This window comes from Patella vulgata, chromosome 1, assembly GCF_932274485.2.
Source record: "Patella vulgata chromosome 1, xgPatVulg1.2, whole genome shotgun sequence".
Taxonomy (NCBI): Eukaryota; Metazoa; Mollusca; class Gastropoda; family Patellidae; genus Patella; species Patella vulgata.
In genome coordinates this window covers 66809065-66837005 of record NC_065879.2, presented here as the reverse complement: position 1 = coordinate 66837005, position 27941 = coordinate 66809065, and the positions used below count along the sequence as shown (strand labels likewise).

At 33.4% G+C, this 27941-nt stretch overlaps 1 protein-coding gene across 6 annotated transcripts; it reads right to left on the bottom strand.

Moving 5' to 3' along the window:
• Positions 1-83: 83 nt before the first annotated feature.
• On the bottom strand, positions 84-27920 carry LOC126808439 (tudor domain-containing protein 7). 6 transcript variants are annotated; one of them, XM_050533141.2, is made up of 27 exons: positions 27809-27920; positions 24531-24676; positions 24119-24339; positions 22327-22683; positions 21747-21831; positions 18889-18969; positions 17046-17204; positions 16212-16286; positions 15412-15503; positions 14836-14966; positions 14113-14281; positions 13934-13971; positions 12932-13043; positions 12194-12307; positions 10801-10935; positions 10121-10214; positions 9192-9335; positions 8742-8842; positions 8336-8482; positions 8098-8196; positions 7382-7494; positions 6135-6684; positions 4771-4848; positions 4497-4592; positions 3766-3883; positions 2638-2661; positions 84-1902 (listed from the first exon to the last, which is right to left on the bottom strand). In XM_050533141.2, the coding sequence occupies exons 2-27, from the start codon at positions 24619-24621 to the stop codon at positions 1697-1699; spliced, it is 3630 nt and encodes a 1209-aa protein (XP_050389098.2). In that variant the 5' UTR covers positions 24622-24676; positions 27809-27920; the 3' UTR covers positions 84-1696. The 6 variants fall into 6 exon arrangements, with proteins under 6 accessions (XP_050389098.2, XP_050389099.2, XP_050389102.2 ...); XM_050533142.2 differs by having other exon boundaries at positions 18889-18966; XM_050533145.2 differs by having other exon boundaries at positions 21747-21777.
• Positions 27921-27941: the final 21 nt, after the last annotated feature.

Below are 27941 nucleotides of genomic sequence, written 5' to 3'. Positions count from 1 at the left end.
CAACTATACATTGTCCCTTACCAAAACCTCTGTCCTACTAACAAGGGCCTATTTTTTTAACAAAAAAATATAACAAATTTGCATGGAATAAAACATAACATTTATTTACAGTTATAGGTAACCATAGCAATATAAAAAGGTCAGGTAACTCTCAAACAATCTAACCTTAAAAATAGTTCTTTCTATTTCTGCATGTTTTAAGTTAATATTTACATTATGAACAGTAGCAATATTTTTGTTAGTTTGATACCAGTGTATACCATAGTAAAATAGTAGGCTATAATAATTGTACATTTATTATGAACTAGAATAAGATATGCATGATTACAATGGTGATCTTTTATTTAAATAACTTCTATTCAAAAATCATAATATTATCACCAGAAGACAGGCTTTGCAAGCAAGCTAATTCAGCCTTTTTTTTATATAATATATAAATAGGGTGCAGTATATGAATTTAGTAGATTTATATCAATATTTCAGTTAGTAAATATATGGTATTGCAACAAGTTAAAAAAAAACAACAACTCAACGAAGAAACTTTGATGCACCAAATAACTCGGCCTACACCAGATATGTTTAACTGGTACAAAAATAACAAAATCTGTACATCACAATACTGAGAAAAACAAATAAAATCTTTGGCACAATATAATAAACAGATTGTTATTGATGATTTGGAATGAATGAAGATAATGATAAACAAAGTCAAACTGAATTCAACATATTACTTGGAATATCCAAATATCAATTTAGGAAGTCTGTGAATAGAATGTTAATTTTACAAATCAATGCCACGATAACAATCAATTTTAAGATTTCTAGAAACTTATTTTTGAATATTAGTTAATTACCCAAAATTTAAAGTAATAAATATTTCATAGCAGATAAAACAATCCAGATTAGATTTCAAGAATATATTTTTCTAAAAATCAGCTTGAATAGGCTTGAAAACCTATTCAACTTTGAAGATTTGTGTGATCACTAGGGAATACCAATTAAAAAATTTCTTCCTGTTGCTTGGAAAATTGAAAAAAAAAAATTCTTGGCTGAAAATTTTTTTGTTTGAAATCTTAAAAATAAACTGAGTGTGAGGCTCTTTAAAAAGATCCATAAGAAACAAAAATCAAATTGTTATAGCCTTAATGAACAGGTTGATAAGCCTCTGGATTACACTACCAACCATTTATATAATACACAAACATATACCAAGATAGATGTACATTATTACGTCACGTGGTTCATTGCATACACTGCATAACATTATCAAAATCAAAGTGGTTTGTTAGCCTTGAACTGGTGATGAGACCCTGAGCTAAACTACCCACAATTTATAATACTGGTATTTAAAACATAACAAATATCTATATACATATTTACACCATTAAGTACATGGAACAACATAATTATGAATATTGATTTTCATATATATATTTAGGTTTTTGATCAATACCTCTACTAAAAAAAAAAAATCTAAATGGAACTTATTCATCATTACCATTTTCTTCAAACTGTGGCATAGCATGTTATTCAAAAAAGTTGAGCTCCAAACTGTAAGAATTTCTAAAAGGCACAACAATCCAAATTGTGCATGTATATTATGAAAGTCAAAATTATATACCATTTTAATGTAATTAATTAGTGGAATCACATTGCATAGTCAATCTTTTTTTTTTTTGCAATTTTGTTTTTAAAATCACTGACGTCGAGCGAGACTCATAGAAACCAAGACATCATCAATACAAACGTCTTCATTTTCGTCTGATGTATCAACTAGTCTTAGTGAGACAACTCCATCTTCATCCTTGCCACAAATATATGCGAATAAACTCCTTCCCTGGGCCATTTGCATGAAAGTATATTTTGCCGACTCAGTCCATTTTTCTCCTTGAAAGGTCAGACCTAAAATGAAATTAAAATGTAAAGTATGAAACAAAACCTATGGTTAGTATTGGTCACAATAAATGCTCATTTTACTATTCAAATAACCTAGTCATTATTCAAATGCTATTTTAACATTTGCTTCAACAGGAATGATCTATATTTGGGTTGTTTTTTATTCAGTTTCCGATTTCTGTAAATTAAGAAGAGTTCAATATCTGTTTACCAGTATTTTTAAAATAACAGCAGCTGTACTGAATAATATGTTAGAATGTAGAAAATCAAAACCATAAAGACCAAACAACATAAAGATATAACTTTATCTGAATGGGAATGATAACAATATTAACATGTGAAAGAATATCAAATTAAATCAATGTAAATAGCAAATGAAAGTCAGTCAACATTTCCTTTCTTAAGAAAATCTAAATCTACAAACATGCACATGCAAAACAAAATCTAAAACTTTGCATAAAATTAACTTCATAACAAAAATATAGTGAAACAACATAAGATAGGTTGCCAGGCAACGAAACATACGCCCACAGCATAACTCTGGCAGTAATTATCGGAAATCGCTGACCTTAAACACTGAGTATAAATTTAAAGTCAATTGAATATTAACTTTAGCCTCTTGTGGACGCAAGACCACCGGACGGGGGCGACGACAATATACGACCACATTTCAATGTGGGCATATAAAAATGAATTGAATTGCCAACTTTAAAAACAACTTTTAAAAATAAATATTTAAACCTTTTTCACTACACCAAGACACATCTAGAAAAGTGCATAAAATAATTCAATATTTGTTCAAAGGAAAGGCATGTGGGACATATGAATATTGAAAGAAGTGATGTAATATTTCTATCTGAGTGGGACATAGGAAGGGGGTTGATATAATATTCTATCTGAGTGGGACATAGGAAGGGGGTTGATATAATATTTCTATCTGATGAGACATAGGAAGGGGGTTGATATAATATTGCTATCTGATGAGACATAGGAAGGGGTGATATAATATTTCTAGAAGAGTGAGACATAGGAAGGGGTGATATATTTCCAGGTGAGTAAGACATAGGAAGAGGTGATATAATATTTCTAGATGAGTGGGACATAGTAAGAGGTGATATAATATTTCAATATGATTGAGACATAGGAAGAGGTGATATAATATGTCTAGATGGGTGGGAGATAGGTAGAGGTGATCAATTATTTCTGAGTGGGCCATAGGAAGAGTTGATATAATATTTCTGAGTGGGACATAGGAAGAGTTGATATAATATTTCTGAGTGGGACATAAGAAGAAGTGATATAATCTTGATCATTTGAAGCACTAGGATAAAACCCACAAGATCATGCAGAAAACCCTAATTCTTTTAACATACACTGAAACGTTGATATCATTGACTTATGATAGATAACAATCCTTGTGATCTACCACTCAGCCACCCAAAACCCATCATCAATAGCAGGCTTGATCTCGCTTTAATTCCGTACATCTTACCAAGCTCTTCACGTAATACTCTGCATATTTTGGCACTTATTTTGATTGGCTATTGACCCAGCTGGGGACCTCTCAGATTCCTTGAAAGAAAATATCACCTTGAATACCAAGTCTCACGTTTCCAGCTAAAATGCATACCTGCGATAATCGAGTTGCAATGTTCAAGGTTTCCGTGGAGGTCGCCATGCTTGATTTGTGTGTGTTTGTGTCACGACCTCTGATAGGACAATGCTATTGTTCATGTGCCTGCGGTAAAGGAGCATAAGGTCCATGTAAGTTTGGGAATATCAGACCAATATAGTAACAGCTGGATGTTGTAAAATGTACATTCATTGCTTCAAGGACATGACCAAAACCTGTTATCAATATCAACTTACCATATAATTTAGCTTTAAAAGCAACAAAAGGCAGCGTATAATATTTTTTAGGAAGAGGTTCAAGGTCGTCGGCCGTTAATATAGCATATTCCCCATAGTCAGCCATATACACACTTAACTGTAATGAAAATATTTAAAATAACAATAGGACAAGTTTTGAAAGATAGTAATGTATTTATTATAATTTTGACCATTTCAGAGGATGGTAACGCATTTGTTTGTCATCAATCTCAAGCTAAAAATAATAAATATTTACATGGTCAATCAGTGTAATTATATTGATAATCATCAGTTACTTATATTGTTCAAAGCATCAGAACCCACCAGGCTAACAAGAGTGTAATAAAGTAGAATTGTTCCTGAGACATTAATTTCTCGGTGACCATGGTATTAAACCTGCAGGGCACTAGCCTATTGGCTAGAAATGGAATTGGGATCCTTACAGAATTACCTTTCCGGCAAAACCTGTTTCATCGATTTTGACCATTTGGTAACTCGGCTATGGCCATTTGAATATTGGTGGCCATGCCCTTTTTGGCCAAAATAGCCTAATTTAAAAGAGGCGTATTTCAGGACAGTTTGTCTGATTTAAGCTATATAAAATTTCAGCCAAAATAAGCATATAAACCACGTTTTCATTTTTCAGGTTATTTAAAACGAAATAACCCAACTGCTTTTTCTGTTCCCTGTTTAAACACAACAAAATAATAGCATGAATTATAACAATATACCTCTGAACCAATAATGTTTTTAACTATCATACGATACCAATTACCATTATAACGTCCAGCATACACTTCACCAACTACTGGTTCAACTTCTTCTAACTATAAATAAATTAGAAACTCAACAACAGGCCAAATTTGTATCAAACCATTCTTGTTTATTTATCTAAATAACTATTCAATTTAATTTCTAATTACAAATTACATGTTATCTTTAACTTTTTCAAATTACAAATGAATTACATATCTTGATAGTCAGAATAAATATATAAATACTTACGACAGCTGCTTTAGAGAAATAATTGTTAAATTCCACCATAAATCTTTCTAAATCTTCTAATTTATCATGCGGTATACACTGAAATAAAACACCAATTACCAGATTATTAACAACTGAAATGTTCGCATAGTTTAAAGTGAAACCCCTGCCATATGGTATATATACTGTATTCTATTTCACAGTGGTAATGTGAAAGCCTTCTTTTAAAGCTACATTCCCAGAAAATTATTTATCATGTGGTTATTTCTAATAAAAGTGTGGAAATTTTGGTATATATGGAAAGTAGAAATATGCAATCTTACTAGAAAAATACTGGATTCCCTGAAAAAAAAACTCATGGAGCGCATACAGGACAAAAATGTAAGGGTTTCCCTATCGACAGCCCGATAATTAGGAGTGTCTGCACGCGTGACGTCAAGGTTGCATGCGGAGATTGAGCGCTTGATGTACCTTTTGATAAACTTTATGAAGAATTAGACGTACAACATTTTCGGAGATAAAAATCACGGAAAAAGACGCGGGCAGTGGATAATCCGAAAATTTAATTAGGCTTCGATATTTGTAATAAATAGTCAGCGATTAAAGACAACATCAGATTGTTTATGCAATGAATTCTCCTCCGACTTCACTTGCGTTGCTAGGTACTGAGACAGGTAAGTCACGTGACACAATCATGAAGTCTTTTGATCGATTTTTTTTTATAGCCAGTGTATTCCCCAACAATTGCAATGTTTTGAGAAGGATTTAAAGCAAAATTATGATAAATTTATTAGTTTGAATATGTTTTTAATTTTAGTCCAAATATATCATCAAATCACCCAGTTTGTACCCGGGAATGTATCTTTAACTCCATTTCACAGCAGTAATGCGAAAGCAAAGCCTTCTTTTAACTCTATGCAAGATCACAGAGATTTTAGTTCAGGTGCAGTATAGGTCTATGACGTCGATAAAGAGTGCATTGTTTACATCAAAGTTAGTAATACAGACTGGTCTGAGCAGAATTGGCACCTTTTACTTATTTTACGCCACCAAGTACTATTTTATGTACCCATTTAAGCTAAACAGGAAATACGTTTTATCAAGATATACTACAAACACCTTTAATTTTTTCATTAATAATTTGTTTTAAAATTTGCAGAAGAAAAAAAGGTAATTTTGAGAGCTAATTAACTTGCCTAGATGTCATCCCTTTAAGTGATCAGTTTGGGTATATTGGTCTAATAATTGGGTATATTGGCCTAATAATTGGGTATATTGGTCTATAATATTAGGATCAGTCCAATAATATTATGGAAACAAACAACCTGGAATGTCATTATTGCAGAGGAATGTGCAACAACCCCAACCAAAAAATTGAAACCTACCACAAAATTAGAAGGGTCCACTATCCATAAGATATAAATAGCAAACATTTCACCAATAGCAGGAATTGTTACATTTTCCGGCATCTTTAAGTCAGCTTGTTGTTCATTGGACAAGGACAATCCTGGTGGTTGAACTACAACATCATTGGTTGATGTGGAAGTAGCTGGTTTCTCCCATGTATAAAGACTTGAGGTTGATTTGGCACTAGCTGTTATCACAGACGATTGGCTAATATCTGCGGCATTTTGAGATAACGAAAGACAATTCAGATTCGCTATTAACGATTCATCTGGGACAGTTTTATTTTCAAATGGAGCAACAACATTTTGTGGAATTTCAGTCTTGGGTATGGAACTTGTTGGTGACTCTGTACCCTCATTACTGGCAATGCTTAAAGAGTCACTAGGAGTATTGGGTCCGATGTTAGCGGTGAATAAATTTAAGTCTATTGCATGGCCCTCAGAGATTAAAACCTTTGCGATATATTCGTTGATATTTATATCATCTTGTTCTTGTGTATCGTAGAGAACCACAGATATCTTCTCATCTCTGAAAGTACAAATTAAATCTAACACAGTGAAACCATTTCTATTTAGAAACAACTACTATAAATAATGCATATAAATTTCAGATTCAATAATAACTATCATAGGGGCTTGTAACATGGAAAATCTTTCAAAAATAATGTCTTTTAAGTTTATTACATTCATGTATTCATGAAAGATTAGCAAATTCAGGGGCAAATAACTCGTCTAAAACCGATTCTCTATCAGCGATTATTATACAAGATTATTTAACAGAAATTCAATAGGCTTCTTCAATTCACTAATCAAAACAATGCATATAAATTTCAAGCAGACACCAAAAACAATCTGTTAGTTACCCAAATAAAATAAGTACAGACAACTAGACCCCACAATACAGTGACATGTATCTGGTTTCTGACCCACTTATTTTCATCTCAATAATATAAACAACGTATATATAAATTTTAAAAGAATCAGATGATAAATGTAATCTATAGAGTATTCACAAAAAAGATGTGACCCCATTATATGGTTTTATATTGTATTCTATTTAGTATTGTATATGAACTTAATTTAATATCAAATGCATCAAAATTGATTCAATCAAACCGTGTGTAATTGGTTCGGGTTAACTTTTTTTTTATTTATTGGAAGATTCTCACATTTCATATAAAAATTAGTTGTATAACAATCTGAATATATTGTTTATCTCTATTTACCTTGATATAATCTCAGCTACCAGTATTTTAGCAAGCGCCAATTCATATAACTTTTCTAATAATGTAGCATCACCCATAACATTCTCTAAACCATACAATTCAAAACTAAACGCCTGAAAAAACATTCATAAAATAGGCAATATCAAGAATATACTCTGGTTTTCAGAAACCTCTATCTGTTTTTATTTCAAAAGATAGGTTGCCAGGCAACAAAACGTTGCCCCACAGCATAAAACATTGAGACCAAAATTGTATCTGTCCAAGGTTTCTTGTTTGTGTATCTAAAACAATTTGCAGGCTTGTTTTGTGCAATTTCAGACATTTGAAAGACCAGAAATCATAAACCGACCACCACCAGGCTGCAAACGGAAGAAGACCTTCAGACAGTTATCTGACTGAAGAAAGTCATCTGAGTCAATTAATAATTTGACTGATTTGTAACAATGATATATTATGGAGCAAGGGTTTTGATGGAGAACCAATACATAGGATTTGAGGATCTGACCTCTGCTGTTTGAAAACAGGTGCTGAGCATCTGTGTTGATGGAGGTCCTATACACCCTGGATTTTCGGGAAGTCATTCTGATGGCGGCTCTTACATCTTGAGTTTCAAACAATAGTGCTTGTCCTTACAACAGAACTATTGCAACCTCTTCAACTGCTAAGAAATGGGTCAGTAGAAAGACATACTAGGAATAAATCAATAATTTGATTACCTGATATGGAAGTGTTTTATTGATTTCTGCATCTATAGGTTTTAAACCTTCAGTTAAAATATTTTCTGTATCACCATGATCTAAGAAATAACACTCGGCCTATAAAATACATAAAACACTTTGAGATTTTACATTGAACTAATTCACATAGATATAAAACAGTTTGCTAGCTATATGAACTCATTAAATCAGAAGTGATATCAGGTGTTCAAGAAAGAGTAAGCTTACACTAACTCACCTTATTACCATCTATAGATAAAACTTTAACTCTATGATATAGCGTATCTAGACTAATGACGCACACCATACCAACTTCTATGGTTTGATCATATGGTGCTAGTTTATAAAAAGCTTCCAGCTGAGCTTCTAATTCTTCCAACTTATCCTGAAAAAAAAGTCTATAGTCTAGTTCACATATTCCCATAGGCGTACGAGACAGGGGCGGGGGGTCAGACAGGTAAAGTGAAAAAAACAAATATTATTTCATCTAGTTGGCAAAATAAAGTGCCTGAAATCTAATTCTCTTTAATTAATTAGTTGTCTTCTTTATCACACATTTTTGGCAGATAAAATATTCCAGTTGGCAGGAAAAAATATGAACAATTTTTTTTATATAAAAATTATAAGATATAAATAATACTTACTGAGAACTGTTCACCAACAATGCGTACCATGATACCAGTAGCAGGGTTAAAAAACGATACGTAAACATCCATAAACTTATCATCAGGTATCTCTAATAATTCTATCAAATATATATACAAATAATATAATTATCAACAGAGAAAAAAGTAAGGCTGGGGGAGTACAGGGTTTTTTTTCACCAATCCAAATGACTGTGCAGCAAACCTCTGGTCTCTTGAATATTGGAAAGCAATGTTTATTAGCAGTGACCATCACTTAATCAAGTCCAAACAACAGATGTCTAGATCACAGGAACCCAGTGCAGATTCAGTGAACCATCTCAAGAAGAAGTCTGAGATCGAATCTACAACTTGCATAGATATTAGACCTTATGATCTACAGTGCACATTATACAAATGTTGTCACAGACCCTTTACCAACCACAATCTAATTTTAATTTGCGCACTTACCTGGTTCATCAGGCCGTCGTTCAAAGTCTGGCTGTGTCACCTGGGGAGACAAAATGCAGACAGCTTCGTTTTTCTCCACTAAAATTTGATTTAATGATTTCTCCCTGTCATGTCTCTGATATAGTTCTATCTCTTGATAACCATCTAAAAAATTTAACGTAAAGTATCAAACATTGTAATATTGCCAAGACAGCAAGCAATTACCCCTTAATACAGTGATGTGTGGAAGGAATTAAGATACAGTGCTGGCAAGGTTGATTGCAGTGATACAGTTGTAGGAAAAGGGAACGATTACTGATTAATATTCACTCAACATATTTTTAGACAAACATGAAGAAGTCTTTAAATGATAAAACTGTGGAGAAAAAGGGGGACAAAATGAGTCAATTGTCTGGCTATTTGTTATACAGCTCACCCGATGACTTAAACATAATGTAGTCTCAAACCACCAGTGAACACATTCTACACAATTCACAAACAATAATATTGTAAGACATAGAGAGAGAAATGGAGTTTAACGTCCACTCAACACAAACTAGGTCATTTCGGGACTAATTTTATTTCAATAATTTGCTTGCATGTAGGGGTCTTCAGCAGTGGGAGGAAACCGGATGACCCAGAGTAAACCCACGAGGTTGGTCAGACGACCCTACTCCTTGTCATGTACAACTGAGGATGCGAAACCACGCCAGACCTCATGATACAACGCACACATGTTAACCATTCGGCTATCCCCCCCCCTCCCCCTGGTAAGACACAGTAAATGAATCTGTTATATCCAGCCATACAGAATATTTCTACACATAAAAATAGTTCACACAAAAGAAATTTCAGGGCTTACAACAATTTCGTATACTGTAATGTAAATGCCTACAATAATCTTTTAATTCCATGCAAACTTGCAAAACGGTTATAGCAGTTACATGTACCTGCTGAATGTGTAAAAGGTACAGCTATTAATTCTTGGTCTCTCACAAATTCTGCCAAAATACCCAACGATGCTTTACTCCATTCTTCACCAACCTAGAATAAAAACATTTCAAGATATACATAATGCTAATTAAAGTCTATTACTTATGTCTAAAACTCATTTTGAAGAAGAATGGTCGAGAGGAAACAAAATGATACAATGAAATTCCCTCAAAGAATAAAACTTATACAGACTGGACCTGACAATAAGAAACATATTTTTGTCATTTTATACTTGTTTATTTATGATGAAAATTAAATGAAAACAATGTTTATTTTTAAAAATAATTCCATATTTGTTATGTGTTAAACATCTAATATATATGTTGTAGAATTCATTATTACTAGAATAAAACTTACACATAGAAACAAATTATGGCATTAATCAAGACATAACATATTGGTCATTTTAAGTTTAAACAGGGGTCTGTTTCACGAAATTTTAACAAAGATACAATCCAAATATTAGTAATTTGATTGGATAATATTAGATTGATTTTAGTGCTTAGCCAATCAAAATTGAAGTATCTACTAAAATTTGGATTCTATCTTAGTTAAAATTTTGTGAAACGGGGCCCAGGATAAATTTAAAAAATATCTGCTTTTAAAGAACAGTCGCCTTTGAATCTTTACTACTTACAATTGGTTGTATGCCATATAAGGAACAGTATATAGCTTGTTGTGGCGTGTTGATAACTTTTTGTGGCAGTTGTCTGATACAGTCTATAGATACACACTCTACATTACCATAATCAACAAACCTTACATGAAACTCCTACAATAAAGATAGGTTGCCAGATAACAAAACATATGCATACAGCACATTTCACTAAACTGAATAATGAATATTAATTCCATACAGATTGGATGATTACTTTTCTTTTAGAGCGTTCAAAACATTATACAAAGTGAAACAAGGGTCATTACTCAAGAAATAACATGCCAACCAGGTATCTCCATAACCAGATTTGCATTGCATTTTGCTAATCAAATCTTTCCCGTATCTGGAGTTTTACTGTTGTTTTCATTTTCTTGTAAAACTTTCCACTACATTTCCCCTAGCTGTACAGAACAGCCGTATTGGTCAACACGGCCTCATATTGGAAGCCCAATCTGGACCCAACCCATAATTTGGAAAACTGTATTAAAATATTGTTGGCATAATAATAGATTTACATCAATTTGCAAAAGTATAGAGATAGTTTGTGTTTTTCCATTCTCTAACGCAATTGTTGAAAAATGTTTCTCCATAATGAATGTTGTAAGAGTGATTGAAGGTTCAGCTTATCAACCGATATGCTAGTTGCCTAATAAGAATAAAAAAGTCAGGCCTTCTAACTGCTTCCTACGATTGTAAAGCATCGGTTTACAGATTTTTCGAAATGAAACATCGTTCAAAGAAATTACAAGCAACTACTAATACACTCTTACTAATTTGTTATGTTTTATTTATGGTCTGTCATTCACATGATCACATCTACTCCAAGGCTATTTCAACAATATTTGTAATACATGGTCTCTTTATAGGAGGAGGGCTACATGCAGTAGCTTATATTTCCAATACAATGAGAGTATAAACAGCAGTGAGCAATCTTGAAATATTTATAATAATAGTGTGACTGAAATAAATCTTTGCATAATATTGTAAATTCAACAGGTAGACTTTCCCCCCCCAAAAAATGGACTTCTTCTAATCAATTTGCTTGGATTTATCTAATATGATTAATCAAGTTCAAAAAATTATGTGACCCCTGATGCCAACAGTGAAGCGGATGTCTTCCACCTGAATCGCATTTATATTTTTTTAAGCATCTATCACTCAGCTAAACCTGAGTAAAAACTGCTCATTGTCAAACTTAGTCAAGGTACTGATGTTATGAACAAATACAACAAGTCGAGACCACTAAGCGAAAAATGCCCATTATTGAACTTCGTCAATGTATTAGTATATATTGTGAGAAAAGGATGATGTGATTAATAGTTAAGAGTTTTCGAAATGTAAAGTAGTTTATTGATGACAGCAGTTGACCCACCTGATTATTTATATCTGAAATTACTTGAGCTCGGTACCACTGTTTATCTGAACTATATAAAGCTGAACAATATATCCCTTTCTTTATACTACTGGCATTCGGCTTCGCTAAACTCTAAAACAAACAATATTAGTAATGAGGCTACCATTGTTTATGAATGGAATAGGGTTTAATGTCAACACTATTTCGATCATTTTTAGAAAAGAATACTGTAATTTTATTTCTAGGTAGGAGAATTTGGCCTTCACAATAATTGCTTTCCAAAGTATCAAAAGTAATGATATGTGCACACCAATGTTTCCAAGAGTGGACCTCAGTTTTTCGTGCCTTCCAAATGACGAGGCATGCTTTACTTGTCAGCTTTGCTGATTCTCTTAGTTACGCGATTGGCCGATAAAGTTGTTATATGTACTACCAAATGTGGTAATGTTTAGAAATATTTGTCATGAATATGAACCATTGTACAAAATTAGAAGATGTCAGAAACCTATTCATTGAAGTCCTTTTGGCTAAGGGAACCACGGTGGCTCAGTAAGACGCTGGTTCGCGAAACGGGAGGTTTTGGGTTCACTCTCGGGTGTTGGCCAAGAAAGTTCTTTGCAATTTTTTTAAACAGTTTCCCCTTGTCAGTAGTGCCAGATGGAGGCCTAGGTAAGGACTGTGTTTACCTTGCAAGGTCATCTGTCCTGCACCACTGACAAGGGAAACCATGTTGGAATAATTGTCTATAAAACTTACCTTGCATTCTGTTTGCAAGACGTCGTTGATATCATCACTACAGCTTGATTCTAACTGGACGTAAAACTCATAACATGATGTAGCATATGTTACAAATACTGTTTCCTCACATCTATAATATATGAAATGAAATGAAATGAAATGGGGTTTAACGTCCTACTGTTCTGCTCCTATACTGGGCTAATGAAGACGGGCATACGCCATACAGTGTGCTATGAGGGAAATTTTGCCCGGGCAGCGGCACTATCGCCTACTCTTATATCGAATTCCAACTGCCAAGAGATCTTTTACGTGCATTCCAATGTATATAATAATGATCATGTTGGGACCAATCTGATTAAAATACAGGTCTATACTTCGTTTCTTTTTTTCATACTTTTAATGGCCTCTACTCCATGAGTTGTAGGTAGTGGGAGGTCACGTCAGGGGTCATACGAGCGGCTTTTGACCCTATGGCGTCATACATTTGATATAATAATCAGCGTTAATGTTTCTAGTAGGATACCCACAGTTCCGTACTGCAAGAGACCGTTGGCTAATCCTTCACATCAACCATATAAGTTATATAACAACTCTTCCAGATCCTAGTGTAGTCAAGACAAGTAAAACGAAACAAAACAGGATCTGTCTTTTAATCAGATTGTGTTGGAACCAACATATGTAACATACCAGCGTCACTGATGACGATACATTGATTCCATTGCCTATTTCATCAACAATAGAACATTTGTACACTGATTTACAATTTCGCTCAAACATTAGCATTTTCGCCTACTCTTTGTTGAATTCCAACTGCCAAGTGTTCTTTTAAGTGAACACCAATGTGTACATGATATCTTAGTGTTTTGTACCATCCAAAAAGTTAGATCCTTGTTCTTGCCATGTCATGTACCGCTAACAAGGGAAAACCAGGCTGGAAAATTGAGGATCTTTCCCTGCCAGCACCATACTCAATTAGAAGTGTTACCTAATGTTCTAGGAATATTAACAACTTTAACTTACCCTATATTTATTGATTCAGATGGAGGAATAACAACATCCTGTAAAATTCAAAAAAATCAAAATAACACTAGTTTGTGTTGAGTGGATATTCAACTTGTTTCTCTCTTAAATGAGATCAGCAAAGATAACTAAGATAATATAAAATTAGAATTGTGTTTTTTCTGGTCCACCTTTTTTACCTTAAATACATCTACAGCAGGAGTTGATGGAATTGGCTGTATTGGGGTTGATGAGATGACTGGTGAAGGGTTGGGGACTGGTAAAGGTTTGGGGACTGGTGTAGGTTCTGGTGGAGTGTCTTCTGTGTGTTTAACAGGATATATCATCTCTCTATCTGTGTTTGGTACTCTACAATAATAATAATATAAAACATTGGAAGAATGAATGATCTATGTTTAATTTCAACAAATCTCTTTCAGTAGGTTAAAGATACATTCCCGCCTACAAACTGGGTTATTTGATGATATAATTTCATAAATAAATCTTGGATTCTGATTTGATCAAATCCAGTGCTTTATTAAACATACATTATGCAAGAGCTAATTCTGCCTAATGCAGTTCTTTCTTAAGGCCTGAAATGTTATGTAAACTATTAACTAAGATTTTTTATTAACATGACAAGACTATAATCAACTCTGAATGTCATCGGATATCTCTGATATTAAGTAAATTAGAATGGTTCAGCCATATTTTGATTTAATCTAAAAATGGTAAAGCGAGGCTAAGCTTCAAACAACCAGTGCGGTGGTTGCAATTAATGCACATATCTTTTCAAACCATCAAAAGCTAATATCTTCGCTTGCAATGGAGCAATTTGAATGAACTTTTCAATGAATTCATTTGGCTTTGAATTTGATTGTCTATAAGGATCAACAGTAAACATATTTCAATATTATACTTACTTTTCAAATCGTGCTATGTCAGGACACGAGCGCACCATTTCTATAATATTATTAGGCGCTTCACCAAACTTTTCAGCATATACAACAGGAAACCGCGTGCACCACATACTTACTGTTACAGTGGATAATAACTACAATAAAATAATATTTCTTTAATGTGAGAATATGGGTTGAAGCGAGTGTCATGCTTTGTTTATATGATGTTCAATTGATATGAAGCTTAACAATAATTTGACACTACCTATGTCATTTTGGGACTAACACCTGTATAAAATTTTATTACAATAATTCCCTTGTGCGTACAGGTCTTTAGCTCTTGGGGGAAACCAGAAGACTCAGAAAAAACCAGCAAGGTTGGGCAGGCAACCCTACTCCTCGTCAAGTGTGAGCTCGATTCCTTGCCACTTGACTCAATGACAGACCTTTTGACTTAAAGTGCATCCATCAGACCATTTGATCACCTAACGTCACGCCTCCCCTCCCCCACTGATGACCGACCGACCGACTGACAACAGTATGCAACCATATTTCTATTTTCGGATAGTTTCAGCTTAATGGACAAGGCTCCTGGATTACCTTTTTAATATTATCTTTAATATTTCCTGGTACTGTGATGCTTGTTTCTGCTGAGGGTAATGACAAACCCGGTTTCTTTTGATATAAATTACCTGAAATAAAAATAATGATAAAAAAAATACAATATCTGTACTCAATATAACAAATAATTAAATCATCACATTGTTAAATTATTCAATTCTATGAATTTTTATAGCAAATAAGAAACACATACATTTTAGATAGACTTTGCGATTAAAAAATTTGATATGGATCTTCCCTATGCCAGGTTCCACCGATTCTTTTTATTTTAACAAAGAATCTCTTCATAATATGCATTTGAAATTTGTGAATATCAAGAGAGTATTTGTAATGCCCAAATGAACAATCCTTTAAGATTAAAAAAAAATCCAAACAAGAATTAATCCCTCTTGTATCATCTTCTCACATGTTAATGGGTGAGATAATTGAGACTCAGACTGAAATATTCTCAATTTTAATACCAGTAGTTCTTTATAATTAATATCATGGTCCAAAAGATTTCACCTGTATAAAGGTACATTGTATATGGGGAGATAACTCTGCAATATGAGATTGAAATATTCACAATTTTGATAGGTCTTTAATTATACCAAAATAAACAAAAATTTACAACCAAATTTTCATGAGATTTATGAGTATTAAAGTTAATAGGAATCACATGAAAATGTCATCAATATCGACTAGTTATAGCTTATGCTCAAATGATCTTGTGTAGTGTTTGCAGGAAAATGTCGACAGATTACAAGACATTGGGTCCGAGATGTATATAGCTCACTTACTTTCTGTTATGTCAAACTGTTTGCAAACATTTTTAGCAGCTTCTTCTTTAGCTAATAACTCTGTTTCAAACACTTCTATAAAATATTCACATGAAAAACAGACGAAATTAGAATAGAATCTTATAAAACCTCACAAAATCAGGGTTATTCGAAACTTTAGTCCTGATATAATTCATCCATCTCTGATAGGATATAGTCATATAATATTGATGGTATGATTAGTATGTTACACGTCAATTGAGGTTTCTTTAATCTCTTGCCTATCGCATTTAACACACTAACTGCTTTACCTTTTTTTATAAATGACAATGGGCACCCACCCTCTCGTAATACCATAAACAACAAAATTGCTTACCTCAATTCATTCAATGTAAATATGTACCTTTTTTGTAACACTTTTATTCTAACTAAAATATATTTTATGCACAATGTTCAAAGGTTTATCTCAGGTAAAATAAAGGTTGATACGCTACATATTTTCGAGTTTAGAAGTCAGTACCATCAAACACATAACAGAGATGGGGTTTAAAGTCCACTTGACACAAACTAGGTCATTTTGGAACTAACATGTACAATTTAATTTCAATAATGCACATATGCGTATGGGGTCTATAGCAGTGAGAGAGGAAACTGGAAGACCTGTACAAAACCAAGTACAAGCTTGCTATTGAAACCAAGCCACTTGACTTAATGCCAGACTTGATGATTTAAGACAACACAACTAACCAACCCAGCCAGCATCAAACATATCTTATTCAAACTACTAAATTCGTAACTCTTTTCTTTCTTATTATATAATTCGGTAATTTTTTGTTATACAGATATATACTTTACCTATACTGCCGACAGCTTTATCATGAATATGAATCAATCCCAGATACCCTTTTACTCCACCAATAACTACCAACTTTGTGGTAAATTTGACCTCAACATCATGTGTATGAGAATATTCTTCTAATAACTCTAAATACTCAAAGACGTGTTCATCTGACCCTTTAATAGTATGTAATGTAATACAATGTAATAATAAAATGTAAATAACACAATGTGATGTAAGTAATGTAATTAATAAAATTAAATGTAATAAAAATGATATTAGTTAATCAAATTTAATGTAATAAATATGAACTAATACAACGTAATAAATATAATTGATAAATTGAAACTAATACAATTAAATGTAATTGATATAATAAAATATAATTGATAAAATGAAAAGTACGGTAATTTAATACATGTAATATACAAGGTTCTGTTCATATGCAGGGAGAGTTTAGGGTTAAATCTGTGAAATGATGAATTATTTCGATCAATGTATAATGTAACTCGCACGATATGAGAACCAGTCCACCACTCTCATGCTTGTATTGTACATGCAGCATATATGGTTATGTCTGGGGATCAAGTGTAATCTTGAACATACATTGTATATAAGCTCATTCCGATGTGAGATATATTGTTGGTCTGCTGTAGCAGTAATTAAAATGATATAAAATTAAAAGCAAAAAAATGTGACAATATGGTTTAATTTTAATTAGGTAAAACTAAAATCATTACTTTCTGACCTGATCTAGAAAGACAAAAAGACAAATGAGGTTTTTACATCTATTGGGTCATTCTGGCACTAACATATGGTACAGTTTTATTTCTATAAGGGGTATTTAGAAGTCAGGGGTATCCAGAGAACCCAGAGAAAACTCATGAGGTTTGACAGGCGGACGTACTCCTTGTCACGTACAAGATAGTAAAGTCTAGTAAAGATAGTATCCACAAAAATAAATATCACCATTTTCTTGTTTTTGAGACAGAGCCGACAATGACACCAAAAACTTCAAAGCATTAAAAATAGAAATAAGCAAATGGGAGCTGTTTCAACCCCAAACTGCACGCAGCGATCCTTCTACGTCATACTTCGAGATTATGATCACTGCCCCAAACAGACTCCATTTAAAACGCTCACGTGATCATTTTGGGGTGGGACTTATCGACAGGACTACCGCTTTGTGTACACAACAGAGTAAAAATAACTTGATGAAGCACATGTATTATGTAAACATGTGTCATTGGCAAATTGTCAACTTCTGCCACTACGTTAAAAGCGGTATATAATATGTGCTAGTGGGTAATATTACAATACATTCTTTGCCATTGTAAACTGTCTTTAGAGTTTCAATCTGTTTATCTTTCAAAACAAAGTTAGATACTCCTCAATTTGTCTTCATAACAAACACGGCCTCTGTGAAATTATGTTTCATGGGTGCCGCCATATTGAATAATTAGAGGACTATTTTGTGATTCGGCTTTGATTAGTTTGACATCTTTCATACACACAGCGGCTAAATAAACATATTTAATTTCATTCAATATGACAATAGAAGAGAAAAAAATACTTTTAAAAATTACTAAAAGCATACTCAGTGTGTTCGACTAAAATCGTCGATGTAGGAATTAAAATGTCGGTTAATTAGCTTAGGGCCTGTTTTCAGGCGGAGCTAGCTGTAGACAGACAGCCTAAGTTTGGGATGCATCAACCCATGTCCACTGAGAGCAGCATTAAAAATGCAGAAATTCAACTGATTCTAATTTCAAGGATTTCAGGATTCATGCAGGTTTGCGGATGCCCCACAATGAGTCTACTTCCCTGTATTATACTAAAAAGAAGGGATTTGTTTCTTACATTTGATCACCTTATTATGTGTTGCATCTTGTGCCGTACTCTCGGGGGAATCCCATAATTCAACTGTACTAGGGGACACTACTGAATAAAATACAATTTCTTTTTAAATAAAAACTAAAAATAAAACTCCAAAGAGATAGTATGAGTAGGAAATTATGCTTTAGTTAATTATATTCTAGAATTACTGTGAATTATGGTGAGGAATAATCACTTTTCTTCCTTCTTATGATTATTTCAGAGTGTTTTTAATAGATTTGTAGCCAACCTGAATTTCCATTAATTAATTAGTGAATAAAATGAAAAATTTTGTTTTGTGAATGGTGATTGTCATTAGAATATATATTTTCCAAACATAAAAATGCAGTTCTACTCATACCAACCCTTTAACAAAAAATATTACCATGATCTCGTCACCTATAAATTCTTTTATTTCTTGGTGCATGGATGTCTGGAAGCACTGGGAGGAAGTGGTTATGTCCAGGAAACATCAAACAAAAGTCTTTTTTAGACTTAGAGGGTATTTACTGATTCCCCATTCTCAAAAAAATCTCAAAATAATATTTCATTTTGTTTTAATCATGAAAAGTCCATCACTGACTTACATGTATTCACGGTAATGCATTTTACTTTAGTTTTCGTGCAAGTCCTTGAAAAGCACAAAACAATATGTATGACAAAAATTGCTTAATTTGGCCCTTGGGACTAATATACAACATAATTCTTTAACAATGGATCTTTTAGAAGCGGGAGAAAACCAGGAATCAATCCATGACTCGCATATAGACAACAGACCTTATGATCTACAGCAAACAGCCACTCTGTCCCCACCGCAAAGAAGAAATAAACTTAAAGTAGCAATAGAACTCAATAAGAGACAATTAAAGACAAAAAATGAGCAATATCTTATGGATTAACAAGAGCAATAGCAAAATATGGTATGAAAATATTTAATTGATTTGGTAGCTCATAGCCAGTTAAAAGCATTCAAATGGAGCAGTGCTGTGAAAAGAAACTTCCATTCTAGTTGAAGAGATCATGTTAATAAAAAAATTAAATGAAGAATACTCAATCAACATTTCCTTGTATTGATGAGTTTAGAAATATATGAATTGTCTCGTATGTCTTTGTTATATACCTCGAAATATTGGTCAATTGTTGTTAAAGCATCATATGGCCTGGATTGTGGTGACTACAACAGGCGTTAACCTAGTTTTTGCAGTTGCAAAGAGCTGTATTTCTACGACTGAATTTTCATATATTTAGATGTTGCAGGTTAGCGAAATGGTCTGGTTGACTATCAATAATAATAGTAAAATTAACACATCAAATTTAGATATATCTGACCAATATTTCTAAGGTACAAAGAAACATGGAGAAACAATAAATAACTAAATTGTTAATATTAAGCAATCGTCACATAAAATTCAAGGCAGTTAAATAAATCATATAAGCTGAGACTCATCTTGGTCATATGGCATTCAATATATATTTCGTTTCAATTTTTTATATTTCCAATGGCCTCCACTACGTGAAGATCAGCGTAGACTGGATAACCTGCTCTAATACGTCAGACTCGCTTCTACGTCACCCCTTTTCTGACTTGCATATAGAAACAGGTAGTGGGCAGCCATGTTTTGACGTAGTGTTACTAAAAATGGACGAGTATCCTTAATGATGGCGTTCAGTGTTAAAATGAGTAAGCTTTTATTTAATGTCTAAGATTGCTCTAGCCAAATTAAACGTTGACTGTGCGACATCTTATTGTTATCTTAAACCCAAACAAACTGACAGTTTAAAATCAGCTCTTATAATCAGATACAATCGTAGGCCTACCGGCTATGGCAAATCACTCATTATATTTCATTTAATTTATTGCCGTATTTCTCAAATTCCAAAATATTAATTATTGTTCCGTTAAATTACATTATTGAGAAAAAATTGCATAGTTTCGGCTCTAATCCTTAAGCTAAACATAAACTACGGCTGCATTTAATTGATGTTGACATCTTTATTGCACACTTCAGCGTCCGGTCATGTTTTTGTTCATTGATAATGTGCGCAGAAAGAGATGTGCACTGCCGGGAGGAATTCCTCCTTGCAAGATGGCTGCCCGCTACCTGTCTCTATATTGAAGTCAGAATAGCGCAGTGACGTAGGAACCAGCCTGACGTCATTTAGAGCAGGTTATCCAGTCTACTAATCAGCGTAGTAGAATACCCACAGTTCCGTACACCACATGCCAAGAACTCGCCTCAACAGACCATTTCATTTGCTAATCCATCACATCAACCAGAATGCGGGTTATATAACAACTTTTCCAGATCCTAGTGTATTAAAGACAAATAAAACGAAATTTTGAACTATAAAAAATGAAACGAAATAGGATCTATGTTTTAATCAGATTGTAATAAACAGGAACCAATCATAGAAGTTGTGCCTTATCTAGTCACATGGCATTAATAATAGTACTCACACAAATATTTGAATTAAAACATTATTTCAATGCTAATCGAACCAGTTATTTGGTATGTGATGTCAATTAATCATTTGTATATCTCCCATAGGAAATATTTAGCATTTAATTCAATGAAATCATGTATATTCAAAAGTAAACAGATATGAAAAACATATTGATTGGAAATTTTCAAAAATTCTAGAAAATACCTAAAAAAAAAAACATCCAAAAAGGATTATTCGAACTCATTTGTACAATGACTTTGACTAGTACTATTTGAATAGTATATTCAGTATTTGTTGTGAGCACTAATTCATAACAAAACAATAGCCAATAATAAAAGTTGTGACTTATCCTTAGTCATCCGACAAGCATTTTAACCAATGAAATAGATGTACTTTACCTGCAACTGGTTTTGATCTGGATTCTTTTTTCTGAAATCGAGGAGGAACTTCATAATTATGTCCAAATTTAACATCAGTATGTACCTGAATCAGAACATGCAGTTAATTTCCTTTCAATTTTCACCCATGCATGAGAAGGGAGACTATACTGAAGTCTGCAAAGTTTACTTGTAATTCATATTAAGCACGAGTACTAACATACTAACTTGAAATGATTAGACCTCTTTGATTTAAGACAAAAATAATGTTGATGGTGGTTGTTTCTTATAAAAACCCTATTGCATAGTGCTTGTCTCATTCATTATTATCCTATTTCAATTCATTATTTTTGACCTCAATCAAAGAGGTCTAAGGCTTTTTCAAGCTAAAATTAATCAATTTGAATAACTAACTCGATATAGTTTAAATATCGAATTGAGGTGACCAAAATATATTTGGAACAAATACTCAAAATATTCCCCCATAAAAAAAAGTTTATGTCTACCTACTATGAATTTAGCAAAAGACACATGCTTGAGAAACATACACTTTTATAGACAGCAAAAAGCCACAGAAAATATGTTTTTCTATTATAATTACCGCACTTGGATTTTTTCTTCTGGCGTCGGAAGCATCCCCCACAGCTTGAAAAAACATTTTCTGTGAAGAATTCACTGCCCTATCGCCACCACGATTTCCTACAGTTATTTTATAATTTTTAAACGCATCATCATTGGGTTTGCTGCCAAACCCTGGCCTAAAGTTCGAGTAGGATGAGTTATTTATATTCACAGAAGCAGGATCTCTAAATCTGTTAGAGTGAGGTGTGGGTAACAGGGGGGGTCTATATGCTGGTCTCCCATAACCCGCACCAGGATATCTTGGTCGCCTCGATGGCCGTGAAGGACCTGATGGTCTTCCAGGTCCTACTGGATGAACTGGTCTTCTGTGTGGACCCTAAAACAAAAACAAATAGCAAGTAATGGCATAAGCATGGTCTTTATATATATATCGGGGGGGGGGGGGGGGAGACAGAAATGAACAAATATAGGGGTTTAGCATCCACATTTTTTTCAGCACCAAGCAGCATGTTCTGAATGAAATGGTGTTTCCCTTATCTCTTCATCAAATTCCTCCTGCCAATGAGTACATGGGGCGGACCTAATTTTTTTGTCTCATCCAAACGACTTGATGCTTTCAATTGTCAGGCTGGAAAATACTGAATGAGTTTCTGGTCAACACCAGGAACAAAATAGGGTCCTCCTGGATAGTGAGCCAAAGAATTAAGACGACTTTAAAGATAGGTTGCCAGGCAACGAAACATACGCCCACAGCAGCTAAATCTTCCGGGCAGTCAACAAGACTTGTCCATATTTTTACTTTCTTTCGGTGATGAAATATTTATAATACACTAAAATCTGTTTAAGAGTAACAACTCATGAAGTAATTATAAGAAAATCATTAGAATTTGTTTGGTTTTTATGAAGTTCTGCCCCATGCTAAAGGTTAGTATACGAAACATTTAATATCATTGATTTAGCTGTTAAAGTTATCAAAATTCATTGAAAATCAATATACTTGTTTTTCTCAAGACCTTAAACACTGTATAAATTTAAAGTCAATCGTATATTAATCATGCATTATGCAAGAGCAAAATCTGCTTATTACATGTCTTTCTTTAGGCCTGAAATGTTATCTAAATTATCAATTAGACATTAATTAACTTATCCAGACCATAATAAACTCTCGATGTCAAGGCTAGCCTTCGATGTTGGCTGGATTACATTCTTATATGCCGCTAACGGCCGTTGATAATTAAATCAGAAAAAGTGTATAATCGAGACTATGCTGTTTATATTAATGATTTTAGTAATGATGACCGAGACTATGCAAAAATTTCACCCGCTTCTTTCTCGGCTCATAGTGGATCAATTTGACTGAAATTTTCAGCAAATTACCTTTACACTATCTTGTTTTTAACTATTATAGCGAGAACTGCCATCTCTTTATCTTATCTCCCATAATGTATCTTTAACTTTGTCCTCTAAGAGCATCCATAAGATATATATTTTGTTGTGATCAAGGGCCATAACTCTGGCAGTAATTATCGTAATTCACTGAAAATCAATAGGATTCTTTGTCTCATGACCTTAAACACTGTGTATAAATTTAAACTCAATCGGATACATCTAATTCGGAATTTTCAGAGGATGGATTACTAAAAGAGTTTTTGGGTTGAAATAATAAGGAAATAAATCAGTACATGAAAATGATGTCGGATTTCACAGAGTGCCGGAGTATTCAGAGGTCAGATATGACAGAGTCCACTGTATATACATACAGAGATGTTCAATTCTTCCCAGGAATAAAACATGCGATTTAACAAGCTTACTCTTGGTAATTTCTTTCTCTTTTTTGATGCTGTTTTCTGTTTTGATACCATTTTTTGGATATGTTCGGTGGATTCATCAGCCACAGCGTAAAATCTCTGTTCTCCTGTCATATCTGTGCGTACTCTGGCAACATCAGGGATACTTTCTATAAATTTTGTCACATTTGGAAAACCCATTTCTTTAAAGGGTAAATATTCACCTGCAAATTCACTGTAGTCACCTAGATATATAGAGAGAACAGTGTAAACGTTAATTTGATAGGTTTCCATCTAGTGCTAACATGAACAAGTTTTCAAATCAATTAGATAACAGTAGCTAATAGTAATAGAGCAACCAGAATATTTTAAACTATACATATGTATAGTATTCCAATCTATATAGGATCTTGTCTAGAAATATATCTTTGATTACCAAGTAATCTGGCAGCAGCGACACCTTCTTTACTACTCATAAGCACTGCCCTGATGAGGGATTTCATCCTCTTTAATTTTTCTTCTGACATTTTGATTTAGCACTATATTTAATAATATACAATACAGGGTGTTTTGTTTCTTTTTCTGAAAGGAGAAATAGGTTACCAATTAATAAAACATAGTCCACAGGAGCAAAACTATCTGAGCAGTCCAATTATAAAAGAAGGCCAATAACTCGTAAACATCACATGACTAATTTAAATACAATCTTCTTCATATTCTGGCTATTACCACCACCTTTGGAATAGTCATTGTATGATTATCATACATGAACAGGACCATTTAAAGGAGCTACATCCCTATTCTTTGGCACCTAAAAATGGACACAAATGGGTCACAACACATATAAAGTAGACTGTATTAAGCAGCCACTTAAGGGAATTTTCATGACTGACCACCTAACAGGAGTGACCTCTTAATAAAATCTCAGTGTTTGTTAGTGTTGACATCAAGTAAATTTTACGCTTGAATGCATTGGGAGCAAACATCAATACTATACTTGCATCGGTAAATTTGGTTGTCGTTGAAACTTGCTTGAAACGAAAATTCTTTGACTCAAATCTCTGATATTTTGTACCAACATTGATACTACTGTCTACCATTGTGATCTATTCGATAATATTTATCCATTTTAGTGAAGAAAATCCATGAATTAATTTTATTTTATCGATGTTTTGTTAAATTTATTAGTAAAATAGAGACCGCTGGCCGTGTTAGAGGAGTGAATGTTGATTAAACCCTTAACTGTGTAATTAATTTGACGTTAACTACCTCCTATTGCATAATTAATTTGACGGAAAACGTCATATTTGGGCCTATTTTTTCCTGAATACAATTTGAGTGGTCTTAAACCAAAATAAAACTAACAGTAAATAGAGTTGTCTCCCTTCAATTAGATTCCTTGAACAGGCGTAATAATATGTCTTCCGCATGGTAAGATTGTGTTCGAAGAATAGGTTGGGGAAAATACCTCCAAGGCGTTATATTACGTCCTACACACGGTGAGTGGCAGTTGTCCAGGACGTTATATAACGTCCTACGCAGTTAAGGGGTTAAAGGGATGAAACAGAAGTATTTCTATGGGGGGGGATTTATTGTGACCGCTTAAAAGGATATGTCGGTGATTAGGAGTGGCTGCTCGTACAGATTCTACTGTAATAATGTAATACGAATGTATATCAACTGATTTATATTCAACTGTTTCTGTTTTTACTGTAATTTCTAATCAGATATGTTCGGATGGTTATTCCAGTCTACACCAGTCCGGTAGTATTTTCCCCTATGGGGTATGTTTAGCCTTGTTCATCTGGTCGCTTCATTACAAATGGCACTCAAACTCAAAGCATTCTGGCATGAAATTTGTGTGCCAATTTTAAAATTTTCATTTCGTCTTAAATATTGGATTTCAAAAGTTCATCTTTTCACGGTAAGATAACAACATCAATGTTGACCTAGATTGACCAATAAGACTTGTTTGCAATGTCAAAGACTGTAGATGACATTGTGATTGTGTTAAAGACTTGCCTCCTTTACCTCATAAAGTACAATGTAGCAATCTGATCAGCTCAACTTAAATTATAATGTATCAAAGGCACTTTCGGGAGTAAATTATGTCACATTTCATTTCAGTAAATTCCATGTACACAAGGTTCTTGAGATGTGGTAGGAAATGGTAGGTGATATCAAATCAAGTTCCCCCAACCACTTATCAAAACTACACATCAGATCAATTCAATTAAATACTTTATTTTGACAGAGAAAGCTTATTTTTATGGATAAATCTCTGTGTGACATATTTAAATACACGTACATGTAGAAAAAATAAATTCAGAAGAAAGTCCTTGAAAACCAAGTGCTACTGTAACAGCCGTGGTCTATCATAAGCCTAGGCCAACGTACATGTACATGTATATAATAATAATTACTTTATTTGAGAATGGTAAAGGATTAGGCTGCAGAAGCCTTTCTACCATCCTGCCTTTCATGAGAAGTATAATTATTAATAATGCAAAAAATGATAGCTCAACAAATAAAAGGAGAAGGATGGACAATGGGTATTATATAAACTTGATAAAACTATAATACAAAAGTCGACAGCACCAAAAAAGAGACATATACAATTTACAAAATGTAAAATTAATGCAATAAGCATACAAAAGTAAAACAATGGTAAGCATTGAAAATTACGTCCACAACGTCAGATTTGTCTGATTTGAACATTCAGATGTGATTGTACAGTTAAATCACCAAAAACGAAATTATATAATATTTTTTACCCACTAGTCAAGATCTCCCTTCTTACTTAGTAGCCCTATAGTGAATTTTCTTGTGGTAGCTACTTTTATTTAAAGATACATTTGATGATATATTTGGCCTAAAAACATATTCAAACTAATTAATTTATCATAAATTTGCTTCAAATCCTTCTCAAAACATTGTAATTGTCAAGAAATACCCTTGCTATGAAAAAATTGATCAAAAGAAGTCATGTTTGTGTCACGTGACTTACAGGTGCGAAATCGGAGGAGAATTCATTGCATACACAAAACGATTTTGTCTTTAATCGCTGACAATTTATAACAAATATCTAATCCTAATTAAATTCTCGGATTATCCACTGCCCGCGTCTTTTTCCGTGATTTTTATCTCAGAAAGTGTTGTACATCTAACTCTTCATAAAGTTTGTCAACATGTACATCAAGTGCTCAATCTCCCTGTGCAACCTTTGAAGTCACACATGCAGATATTCCTAATCCCGGGCTGTCAATTAGGGGAACCCTGACATTTTTGTCCTGTATACGCTCCATGAGTGTTTTTCAGGGAATCCAGTATTTTTCTAGTAAGATTGGATATCTCTACTTTCCATACCAAAATTGACATACTTTTATTGGAAATAACCACCCAACCGCCCCAATCGGCCAATCAATAAATTAAAATATTTTTCTGGGAACCTATCTTTAAACCGGCTACAGCCTTGTACAAAAGCATAATCAATTCTACCCACCCTAAAATTCAATACCTGACATAAATATTCTTTCAGGTTACAATTTCAAAAAATTATTCTATTTTCCGTTTCACTTTTGCCTTTGCCGCCATGTTGTATATTTATTTTCTCGCTGTTCTAACAACACGCTAAGAAAATCCAAATTTTGTATTTCCCTAAAATTGATATGCAGAAAACTTTGCAAGAAAGCTTTCCTCACATCTTCTACTTACAGGGTGTTCAATTTTGTCTGTGTTTACCCTTTTTTTCTTTCAAATATTTGTACATATTAGATCTTTTTTAAACATTTCAAGACATGAGAAAAAGTTTACAGTAACTTTCGTGATTTAAACTTTGAAGAGCTAA

Bases quoted from the DNA above. Each gene is read 5' to 3' on its own strand.
- LOC126808439 (XM_050533141.2), bottom strand. From the start codon at position 24,621: ATGTCAGAAGAAAAATTAAAGAGGATGAAATCCCTCATCAGGGCAGTG. The intron at 15,504-16,211 runs GTAAGTGAGCTA...TTTTTATTTCAG, and splicing joins ACAGTTTGACATAACAGAAA to GTAATTTATATCAAAAGAAA. The intron at 10,936-12,193 runs GTGGGTCAACTG...TCTTTATTGTAG, and splicing joins TTTCAGATATAAATAATCAG to GAGTTTCATGTAAGGTTTGT.